Source organism: Macrotis lagotis, chromosome X (genome assembly GCF_037893015.1).
Source record: "Macrotis lagotis isolate mMagLag1 chromosome X, bilby.v1.9.chrom.fasta, whole genome shotgun sequence".
Lineage (NCBI taxonomy): Eukaryota > Metazoa > Chordata > Mammalia > Peramelemorphia > Peramelidae > Macrotis > Macrotis lagotis.
The window spans coordinates 271,520,199-271,533,002 of NC_133666.1; the positions used below are offsets into that span (position 1 = coordinate 271,520,199).

The window sequence follows — 12,804 nt, forward strand, 5'->3', positions numbered from 1 at the left end:
CTAAGCAAACCTGCCTGTGAATTCCTTTTCTTTCCTCCTACTATTACATTTGGTCTATCAGGTACAATCACACAAATGACATGGAACATACCAACTTTCACATACAGATTGTTAGATGAAACTTCCATAATCTGCTCACCTCTTCTCCTCTTTTCAGGAAAGGATAGCCAACTTTACATGTGATATTCTGATTGGATTCACAGCTGTCTTTTGGAATACCCTAGAAAGAAAGCACATGTTACAAAAAATAAGTCAGGTGTCTGATGGTAATTGTCAGACTCAACCATTGTACTTGGTTGGTGAGGTCATAGTTTTCTCTTGGGTCAATTTTATACTATAACATATAAAATACAGGTTCAGTGTTAAGGCATATATGGAAGATAAAAGAAAATATCTCTCTTTCCTGACTACTATTTTAGCAATAACAAAATAAGACTTTAAGTAAATTCATATTTTTGCTTCAATCAAGACCATATTAAAGGAGAACATAAACAGTAATTTTATAGATGTTTCCATTTCCAAAGAAAATCAGAAATTAAATGTATGTATAATACACATATAGTAACTATATTTTCATATATATTCATTTTATCCCTTTAAATGAGAAAGTCAGTGATTTTTTAACTCTTCAATATATTTCCATATCCATTTGGAATTCAGATTTTTAATTGAATCCAAAATAAATTACAATCAATTTTTTCCAGGCTGTCTTGACCTATTATATTGATAGTAAACTGAGAAAAATGTCACTGAGGGGTGGCTAGGTGGTGCAGTGAATAGAGCACTGGCCTTGGAGTCAGGAGTACCTGGGTTCAAATCCGACCTCAGATACTTAATAATTACCTAGCCATGTGGCCTTGGGCAAGCCACTTAGCCCCATTGCCTTGAAAAAAATCTAAAAAAATGTCACTGACAAATTGAATTAGTTGACAAAAACAGCAATAGATTTCTTTTTAAAAAATAAGTTTTTATTAATGTCAATTTTTTTTCTTTTGCATTACCACAATTTCATTTTGATTATCCTTCTGAGACAAGATGAGTGTTTTCTCCAAACAACAGATTCCTGTAGAATATACCTGTTGTAAGGTCCCTAAATTCTTTTAGGAAATATCTCTCTTCCCCCAAGGGAGTGCTGACTAGTAGCCCCCAGGAACAAGATTTACCCTTTTCTTACTCCCATTTCAATTTTTCCCTTTTCCTCCTTCTTATCCTCCTATAGATTCTTATTTTTTAATTCTGAGAGACTACAGGAGTTATTTTCCCTTCATCATTAACTTTTGACTTTATTAGACTATTTCACACTTTCCCCTCTATATTTTTCTCACTTTTTCTTTTTTTTTGTATCCTTCCATTCTGTAATTTATTCCTACAAAAGCACTGAATTATATTTGCTGGAAGATAGGTTGTACTTCTGGCCTGTTTCTCCACCAATGCATCTATTTCCTTTCTTTCACCCTTGGTTCTAGAAAGAAGTTTCTTAGTCTATTATTATGTTTTTTGATGACATTACTATTTTTTCCTTACCTTTTTTGTATTTATGTTGTCTGAGATATTTGAAAAACAAATAATATGTTCAGGTCAGGGTATTTTTTGTGATTTTTTTGAGGAATTCTTTGAATGTCTCTCATTCAATATTCTTTTTTCACTAATGTTTAGGCTCAAATTTGCTGGGTATGCCATTTTGGTTTGCATTTTCATCTCATTTTCTCTTAAAAATATATTATATTCCTCTTCTCTGGTTTCCGGTGAATGCAGGACAGTTTTATATTATTAGAATTTCTTTTCCTTTATATTTGAAAATATTTCTCCTGGTCTCATAGCATTTGCTGTTTGTTATTGGAATTATCAAATTTAAGCACTTTTTGTCTTGGAGTTTGCTTGTTTGTAGTTGCTATTGTAGTTGCTTTTTTTTCTTTCAGGGAGGTGTTCTGTGTATTCTTTGGATTGGAACTTTGTTTTCTATGGTTGCAAGTTCTGGGTGATTTTCTTGTATTACTTCTTGCATTGTAGGTATTTAGTTTCTTTTGGCTTATGTTCCGGAATATCCATAATCCTTAAACTGTCTCTGTGTGTATTTTGTTTGCATGAAAATCATTCTTTCTTTTAACTTTTTGCTTCTTTTCTTTAATATCTTTTATTTCTATATATTTGCATTCCCAATTAATTATTCTCTTTTTTATTTCTTTGGCCAGACTTGCCTCTATACATTCAAGTTTTTCCTATTCTGTCAATGAATTACACTATGCTGGCCATGACTTTGGCATTCAGAATTATTATTTCTCTTTTAACTCATTCAGGATTATCTTGCTATGTTTTCATACAGGGTACTTCAACTGATATTTCTTCAGTTACTCTAAATGCTCAGTTTTTCGAGTTCCTTAAGCTCCATGATGTACTACTCTATTTCTCTTCAGATACACATAGGAGAAGGTTTTCTCCATCTCATGTTGGTTTATTTTTCTTTGTTTTGAAATAATTATTCATAGATGTCTGGACTTATTTAGCAAATTCTCTTCTGTTATTACTATCTTTCCAGTTGGTTTACCTACTAAGGCTCAAGGTCATAAGGTTTGTTTTTTTTTTTATTCCTCCCCAAATCTTTGGTAATTTCAGATATTTTCCTTTATATCTCTTTATTTCTCACTTCCTGATTCATCTTTTGGTTGCGATTTCCAAGGACTACTAGACCATAAAGTCATCTCAGCCTTCTCTTCCACTGACAATTAACATTTTACTAGCCACATTTTCTATCTCTAGCTGTAGAGCTCTCACTCTAGATGATTGGGTGGCTCTTTTCTTTACTCTTAGAGGAGAACCATATTTCTATATACATTGGCTTCCTGCTCCAGTTTCCTCTGGTCATCAATTCTCAGGCTGAATTCTGATACAGGAAAGCGCACCATGGTACTGCTATCCTAGATACTTTAAATTTCTGTCTTATAGTTTTCTGGGGCAGTGGGAGGAGAGACAGATAAAGTTGAGTTGCTTTGCAAAATTGTAGGTTGACTTTTTCATTCTCATCTGAGCTTGGTAGGTGGTGCAGGAGAAGGTGATAAATAGGTTTTTGTTGGCAATTTTTGTTAGGGATTACTCTTCTCTGATCTCTTTTGGTTCCTCTTCTGTCTGATGGCTGTTTCTCAGTCTCTCTTGCAGGATTTTATTCAAATCTAGCCCTTAACTGTAACTATTCCTGAAGCTTCTGCTTAGATTATGTCATCTAGATCCTGGTTATCTAGGATATTTTCCCCTCCTTTCTCAATGAGCTCTGTACCTAGCATGGCCTTTTTTTGTGTGTCCCAACTCCTGGTTCCATTTGAGGGTACTTCAACTGCTATTTCTTTGGTTACTCTAATTTCTCAGTTTCTCAATTTCTTGATTTTCTTAAGCCCCATGATGTACTACTGTAATCCTCTTCAGAAACACATAGGGAAGATCAAGAAACTTAATTAACATCTTGATCTTATCCACAAATATTCCATTTCCAAAATCAAGAACTCTGAGATTCCTTTATTTGATTGCAATCTCTTATCACTATCTCTCCCTATACTTTACTTCTTCTAAACAGCTTTTTCCTTACTACTACAAAAATCTTCCTACCCTTCAGTATTTTGACAAGTCATCATTTCTGTTCTGACCCATTAAGGAATCCGTACAACTGTACATTATTTACTACCCTCAAATTTCTTGCCTCCCTGTCTTATCGCCAGTTAACTCTGAACTGTTTCTCCTTTCTGTCTCTTTCATTTCTACTCATATACTGTTGAACAACTGGAAGAAGTCACTCACTTATGTTGACAGGGTCCCCAATTTAATCCTTGTTCCAAAGCCCAATGATATGAAATACTCTCCTTTTGGTGTTCATGAATGTTTTGCAATGTGTGAAGGACAAGACAGAAGTTGTCAAGAGTGGGAGAGATCATAAGTCCCTTTAGACATCTTTGATTTTTCTTCAGAATTTCTTGAAGTTTTGAGTCACTTTGATTGCTTCTAGTTTTAAGAGGGAAAATAGAAGTCAACCTCATTTTTAGATTGCTAAATTTTAGGGAAGGCATGAAAGTCTCATGACTGAAAGCATAGCGATCTCCATCACATGCTATTCTAGAAACTTTGGGAAACTTCGCCTTGGATGAAATCTAGAAATCTTTCTCTTGGTTGAGCTAAATTATCTCAATGAGAGAACTCCTTTACTCTGTATTTTCTGGTATATATTTTCCTATGTATACCTTCTTTTTCTGATTTGGACAAATGAATTTCTTTGCTTTTAGAGTCCTCTTTCTGTCAATAATGACAGTGATCAGAAATTAAATTGAATATGATCATATGCCAGGGAAGTGTGGTAAAAGGAGGCAAAGAAGGCCAAGCCTCCCCTGACATCATGAAAAATAAAAAAAAGTAATGATGAAATAAAATAAATATTAATAGTTGCTCACTGATGTGCTATATAAGTAATTTCTTTATGAGGCCAGTCATTTTCATAGACAAAATCAGTTGAATTTGCATATTGTAGTCTCAAATGTGGGGAAAGGTGTGAGATAGGGCAGTGGTGAACCAAGCCTCACCTTAGATTGTGCAATCCTTCACATAATGGATTGAGCGCCTACAATAGGCACATGCCTATTGCTATTTCTCTGTTTTTCATCAATGTAATGTTTGTAGATCCTTTTATTTTATATATATGTTCATTTTTCGAAATCTAGATGATGTCTTTCAAGTATGGGTATAAGATATTTAGTATTACTGATCTTGATTTCAACTGCTTGAAAAACTACCAGGTGAGGCAGTTAGTACATCTGCCTCCCTGAAGGGGACCAGTATATGATACTTCTATTTAGCTCAGACAGTGCAAATCCAAACTCTGAAACTGTTTGTGCCTCCCCAATCATAAACCCCACTAGGCTATGACTAGGGGTCATATCCCCTAGATCAGAGGCAGGGAACCTCTGGCCTCTGGCTGTTTTGGTCTTATATTACCAAGGTAACCTCTGATGGTATCAAAATCCAATAAATATAGTAGCTTTTTAGGGGTGAATTAATTAAATTTAAAACCAATATAGCCTGGAAATGGTGTTATAATTATCCAAATGGTCCTCGGTAGAAAAAAAAATTCCCCATCCCTTCTCTAGAATAATGACATTTAACAGAGTAGACAGATATATTTCTAGCCTTCCCTTCTCTGAGACTAGAGTGGTCTCTGGACCCAACTTTCTGTTCCCCTCCAGTAAGGAATAAAAAAGTCTCACTTGGAGAAGAGTGGGTTGAGAAGAGGCTAGATATGACTGTTTTGCCTTCTTTTAAAATACCACAAGTGGGCCTGGCTAAGAGAAGCTCTATACAGCTACAAAGCTATTATCCCATCTCCACTGGACTCTCAATGAATCACAAGAGATGTTCCGAACTTTTTCTTCTCTTCTTAGGAATCCCACAATATATCCTTACCCAACAGTCTCAGGTGAGGTCCTTGCTTCATTTTCATGAGCTCTCTCCACTTTCCCCAGCCTCTTGACATCATACTATACTACTTCCTCTTTAACTCAGCACATTTTAAATTTAATTTTAATTTTTTTAAATTTATGGAATAAAATATATATTTCCATAACAGAGAACAATCAAAGAGTGCACATGAAACTGCAAATCTATTACGTACAATTTGCTATTCCATTTAAATATATAATAATTATCACATAAATTTTTTTCTTCTCCCTCACCTATATGTATATATATATATGTAAAATTATTCTGCACTTCTATTTATTAGTTTTTCCTTTGGATGAAAATAATATTTTCCTTCATATATTCTTTGAAGTTATTTTGGTTATTACTAATAGTCAAAATGATTTAATAGCTCAAAGTTATACTTAAAAGTATATAAAACTATTATTGTTTATAATCTTCTCTTGGTTCTACTTTCACTATTCATTATCTCGTGTAAGTATTTCCATGTTTTTCTAAGATCATTGAACTCATCATTTCTTATAGCACAGTAGTATTTCATCACAATAGTATAACATTGATCAATTATTCCCCAATTGATGGGCATCTCTGCAGTTTCTAATTCTTTGCCACCATAAAGAAAGCTGCTGTAAACATTTTAGAATATCAAGATTCTTTTGCTTTCATCCTAAGTATCTTTGGAAATAGATCAAGTAGAAGCATTACTGGGTCAAGAGAGCTTAATAACTGTTTGGTCATAATTCCAGCTTGATCTTAAAAAATGGTTGGATTAGTTCTCTATTCACAATAATGAATTAATGTCTCAATTTTTCTATATCCTCTCAAATTTCCCTTGCAACTATTTTGGCCAATCTGATGGGTTTAAAATGATATCTCCAGATTGTTTTAATTTGAATTTCTCTAATCAATAATAATTTTAAAAGTTTTTCAAAAGAAAATTTTCTTCACTGGAAGATTATTCATATCCTTTGACCATTTATCAATTAGGGAATAACTTGTTTATTCATAAATTGTTCACCTATCTATAAAGATGATAAATTCCACGTTCTAATTTTCTTGTAATCTCTCTCTTTATATCTAGTTCATATGCCCAGTTTCTACTATTTCCCCAACAATTTTTTTACCAAATAATGAATTTTTATCTCAAAATTTCAAGACTTTAAACTTGTCAAATAGAATGTTTCCATGATTATTTGTTGCTGTTAATTGTGTGTCTACTTTGTCCCACTGATCTAACTTCTATTTATTAACCAGTTTCATATAGTTTTTATAATTAATGTCTTATAATACTATGGTTTAAGATCTGGTACTGCTAAACCTCCTTCATTTATATTTTTTATCAATTCCTTTGATATTTTTGACTTTTGGTTCTTCTGAATGAATCTTATTTTTTATTGTACTAAAACCATTTTTTTTGTAATTTAATTGAGATGACTCTGAATGTATGAATTAGATTAGAAAAAATTGAACTTTTAACTATATTATCCTACCTACTTATGAATAATTAATATTTTTAAGTGTTAAATCTGATTTTATTTGTATAAGAAGTTTTTTATAATTTTATTTATATAGTTCCTGAGTTTTGTTTTGGTAGGTATACTTCTAGGTATTTTATATTATCTAGAGTTACTTTAAATGGGGTATCTTTTATTATTTTTTCTCATAGGGTTTTTTTGTGATATATAGGAATGCTATATGTGGATTTATTTGATATCCTACTACTTTGCTAAAATTATTTGTTGTTTCACTAATTTTTTAGTTGAGTCTTTAGGATTTTCCAACTATTTCATCATATCATTTACAAAAAAGAGATCGATTTATTACCTCATTCCTTATTCTGATTCCTTTTATTTCTCTTTCTTTTCTTACTATTATTGCTAAAATTTCTAATACAATACTAAATAATATTGAAAACAGTGGGCATTGTTTCATGCCTAATTTTCCCAGAGAAATTTTTAGTTTAGCCCCTTTACAAATAATGCTTTATTGATTATTATTAAAGGTGAGGAAACTAAGGCTCAGAAAGTTTAACTAGTTTGCTCCAGGACATAAAAGTAGAAAAGGGCAGAACCAGGATTTGAATCCAGGGTTTTTGATTTTCAAACCTAGTTTGCTCTCTGCTTATCTTGCAGTGGGATATTAAGGTTTCCCCCAAACATGGGATCCAACATAACACTGAAGAAAGAGACCAGATATTCAGATTGATTATATAAGTAGTTTAATAATTAAAGTGGATTACTTTAGGGTAGTCTGAGGCATTGACCAGATGATAAATCTGAATTCCCAGAAAAGACTCTCCTTGACTGTCAGAATAGACCCATAGTAATTTTGGAAATCAGAAAAAAGGGAGGAAGAGTTATAGAGCAGGTTAATAAATATTGGCTGATATTTTGGGGCTTATTCTGCTCATCACTGGACTCCAGTCCCAAATATCTGGGTATCATCTCAGAGCTGTTTGGGCTGTAGTCTTGGAAGTGCAAAGTTATAAACTAATCACTGCGCCTTTATCATCATCATCATCATCATTATTATTATTATTATGAATTTTGTTAAAGGTACCCCACACTGCTTTTCATATCACATATAGTTTTTCTCCATTTCTTACACATTCTATTAATATAGGGAGTACTCTGAGCAGAAGTTCCCTCTGCTTATGCTTATCAGCCACTGTACTGTATTTTTACAATTTTAGAAATTTGCTTGAAGTGTTGAGAATATTAATGAATTCCATGCTTGAACAGTTTGAATATATCATCAAAGATAGGGTATAAAATCAAATCTCCTTCCATTCCCTTTTACTTGGTCAACTCTAACCCAATCAACATTGGGCTAATTAGATAATATGTCACTTTTCTTTTTAAAACTACATCCAGGTTGGTGTAATCAGTGCAATAAGGGTTCACCAGGGGTAATTTGAATGAATAAAGGAACATATTTGTTACCTCAATTCCTGAAAAAATGACATTTGGAGATGCCTGGACAATGGCTCTGGTGTTGTAGGCACTATCCTTTTTATTCCTGATGGTCAAGATCACATTGAATTTGTCACTGTGTGATTTAACAATGAGTAAATCTTTTTCTGTGGTTGTTGCAGTCAGGGCCAAATCTGAGATGCATTTTTCCTTGTTTCCACAATCTTTTGCAAAGGGAATCTGTAGCATTCAGAGAAAAATATTTTCAATTAATTATCCATTATTTACAATTATCAATCCATTCTTATTACAACTCACATATTAATAGATTGAACTAATGTGAATTCTTATTCTGCTTCTATTAAATTACTAGTAGGAATTGTTTTTTTGGAAGTCAACTTAAGGGATAACAGAACCATCTTGCTCAGGACATATTGTTTCAATTACAGATGCCTTCTATTCTTTCTTCCTCCTCCCCTTTTAAAAATCTCTTTATTTTACCTTTTATCTGAAGTAAGGGCATGATTGAGAACAGAAATGGACATTGTCCTGTAGGCATCAGTAAAACTACAATTCCTTGTAGCCTGAATCATTTAAGGTTGCTCTAAACAAAATGCTAAAATAAACTCCTATAATTTTACTTGGTTAATTCTTTTTAAATTCTTTTTGATTTTTAATTTATGGAATAAAACAAGCATTTCTATGTTATAATAAAAAGATGATTACACATGATACTGCAAATCTAATATATACAACTTATTATTCCTTTTAAATATTTAATAAATATACAATGTAAATATTTTTATTTTTTCTCCCCCTTCCCATCCTAGAAATGGCTACTATTAGACACAATTAAAATTATTTTAAAAGTATTTAGATATCTTTTATTTTTACATAACTTCATCTTTATTTCAAGACATATTCCCTCCCCACCAAAATATCCCTTGTAACTAAGAAGAAGAAAAATAAAAAATTACATTTTAAAAGTTTTATTTATATAAATCAATGAGGTTAAGTGACTTGCCCAAGGCCACACAGCTAGGTAATTATTAAATGTCAGTCTGGATTTGAACTCCGGTCCTCCTGACTCCAGGGCCGGTGTTATATCCACTGTGTCACCTAGCTAACCCAAAGAAAAAAATTTTTAAAAGTAGTTTAACAAAAATATAGGTTAATTCTTCATTATCCAAAGTTATGGAATAGTGCTTCAGGAAACCCTCTAGTTGCAGAACAGATGCTATTATGCATTGATAGAAGGAGTTTCTTCATGTGGAATTTCCCTATAGCACAATTATCATAGTTTCATCACAAATCCATTCATGTAACAATTGTTTATCAGACACATTAAAGAAACTATTTTTAATGCCCAAAATTCAAGAACAGAAAAAACAGATAATAAAAATAAATGATTTGTTACTTTGTGATACCAAAAAGACCATAGAATATTAGGGCTCAAAAGAACTTTAAAGTTCACTTAGTCCAGCCCCCTCCTTTTACAGATGAAGACAGGTATTAAGTAGAAGGCCTGGCATAAGAATGTAAAATGCACTATTCTTTCCACTCAGTTTCTATGCTCCCTAGCCATGGTTAGAAGAAATAATACAAGTAATTGAATAATAAGTTTCATACTTCCATTCAGTCTTCATTATTTAAGTAAAGTATTTGCTTAAACTACAAAAATAACTTTCTTCTCTTCTCATCCACAAATTTATTTGACTGATTGCTACTGTTGTTTGTCTAGGGCTTTGTCTACAAAGACTGACTCAGGCCCACTGCACACTGCTCACTTTTTGTGACAAAGGTTCCATATACTTTGTTACTCTACTTCCAGTGATGGTGGTCCAGAGACTGTCCAGAGATAGTCCAGAGCCTGGTGCACACTTGGTGCTCTCTAAGAACGTCTGGTATAGACAAGGTGCCAACTTATACAGGAAGAGGGAAAATCATCATCTGGAAGTTCTCCATTCCAACTGTATCCTGGGTTCTTTCCTCATTGTTATCTTATTCCTAAATATCTATCAATATTTGCAAAATCATTTTTGTTGCTTTGAAAGTTGGAATTGATCAAATGGTTAAGCAGCATTTTTATCATTACTTGTGATCAACGGATTTCCCTCATTTTGTTCTAGGAAGTATTTGATTCTTGAATAAAAATTAAAATCTCTGTTTTCTTTGGAATGGGCACAGATTCTAAAAAAATTCAAAGTAAAGTAACTTATATTATTGATGATATTCAAATAACTCCCAAATATTTTCTCTGGATTTTCATAGTACTGTTCTTTCTTGCTCCCCCCCCCCACTATCTGATTAGTCTTTCTTAGTCTTTCTTGAAAAAAATATCTCATTGAAATTTCCCTTTCTTCACTCATATAGCTACTACCCTAGTTCTGGTCCTCAGCAACAGTGGCCTAAGCTACTGCAAAGTCCCTTATTTGATTTCCCTGATTCAAATCTCTTTGCACTCAAATCATCTTCGATTCAGCAACCAAAGCAATTTTCCTAAAACAAAGATACATTATTCCCTTCCCCCTCCCAGCAATCAAAAAACCTAAGTATAAGCTTTCTTAATTTGTGTGTGGCGGGGTGAGGGGGTGTTGGATCCTTTTGAAAGAGGACCCATGTTCAGGATAATTTTTAAAAATCATAATGGAAGGAAATGCTAAATTTCAGTTAGAGTTTAGTGAAAATAAAATCTGTATTTTTTCCCAATGATCCCATGATTTCCACAGGTTAACAACAAACATTTGCACCAGTGATGCTTTAAATATGAACTCCTCTGTTCATTATTCAATGGTCTTTACAACCTGGTACCACCATATCATTGGCTGTCTCTTTGGTTACTGTAATCTACACAATGAATAACTTTATTCATTCTGTGGAGTGGAGAGAAGATTTACATGTCTTTTGAATCATTTTTCCATTTGCCTGTAAAAGATTGATTTGAACAATTTAGAAATATAAATCAATTATATTAGGAATATTAAGAAGAATGTGAGGGGCAACTAGGTGGTGCAGTGGATAGAGCACTAGCCCTGGAGTCAGGAGTACTTGAGTTCAGGTCCAGCCTCAGACACTTAATGATTGCCTAGCTGTGTGGCCTTGGGCAAGCCACTTAACCCCATTGCCTAGCAAAAACCTAAAAAACAAAAAAAAAAAGAATACGAAAATGGAGTTAGAAGTGGGGCAAAACATGGAAGAACAAATTTTTGTTAACAGGAGATTCAGGATCTCTTTTTCTTCAGCAACTCATTTATACACCAACTCAGTTCCTAATATTATTAAAATTATTATATATTAATAACTTAATAATAACAATAACTAGATATTCCAAGTTGTTAAAAAATTGACTTACATATTCATGTACTGAGTTAGGCAGATCACCATCAAGAACAGGACCATTTTCTGGATCTGAAAGATTAAAATCCAATGACACTTTCACTGAATCCCGAAAATCATGTTTGTCCTAGAAAAGAAAGCAAGAAAATACATTATTTGTATATTTTTACCTTGTCCTTTTTGGATTTTATCTTTCTGCATGTGCCCCATTGAATGCTTACATGATTTCCCCAAGGTCTCCAGATCCCTTAACACTTTCCCTTCCTTCTTGCTTTTTGCCTTTGTATGTGGGAGGTGAGTGGAAGGGGAAAAAAGGGGCATAAAAGAATCAGAAAATCCTACTGAACTCGTGGGAATAATTTTATATCTGTTAGAGCTGGATTTATCCAAGACCATTCTCCTCTTTCCTATTCTGTGGGGTTAGGCATAATGTAACAATATAATAATTGAAGCAAGAGGAATGGAGCTATTCTTACCTTAAAGTTTAATTAAACTAAAGTATAGGAATAATAATAATTTTAGGAAATCTTTTCAATGTCACACAGGTAGATCTTTTAAAGTTTAAACCAAGCTGGTCATTCATTAGTATAATGTCATACCTAAAGAGAAAGGAAAGTCTTAAGTGTACAACAAAAGGTTAACTTCTGCTGCAGGATAAATATGATAATTGTGGTCTAAAAAGGCTTTCTGAATTTTTTTTAAAAAGTTAGATGATAAGATTTAAAGCTGGGAAGAACTTGAGAGGTCAGTTACTCCATTCTCCTTTTATAGTTGAAGAAATCAAAACCCAGAGAGGTTAAATAACTTTCTTGGGGTCACCCAATTCCCATTCTTTGACACAGTAAAGATGTTGAATTTATGGACAAGGCCAAACCTTGATGCCAAAAGCAGACAGAAACTCCATAGATTCAAAGTTGGAAGGAATTTGGGGGGACTTCAAGTCCAAACTCTTAATTTTACAGATAAGAAAACTGAGGCCCAGATAGCAAGTCCCTGGATTTGACCAAGGTGATCCAAGAAGTAAGTGAGAAATAGGGGACTTGGATTCAGGTCCTTTGACTCCAAAACCCCTGCCCTTTGGGCAATAGCACACTGCCTCCCCTCT

At 33.2% G+C, this 12,804-nt stretch overlaps 1 protein-coding gene across 1 annotated transcript in view; it reads right to left on the bottom strand.

The window, feature by feature from the left end:
- Positions 1-12,804, bottom strand: part of ITGA1 (integrin subunit alpha 1) — a 191,129-nt gene that overhangs the window by 30,731 nt on the left and 147,594 nt on the right. Inside the window, exons 18-20 of the mRNA XM_074208716.1 lie at positions 11,716-11,826; positions 8,394-8,603; positions 140-220 (exon numbers count right to left, since the gene is read on the bottom strand). Of these exons, the coding sequence (XP_074064817.1) occupies positions 140-220; positions 8,394-8,603; positions 11,716-11,826 (402 nt within the window). The remainder of the gene's footprint in view (positions 1-139; positions 221-8,393; positions 8,604-11,715; positions 11,827-12,804) is intronic.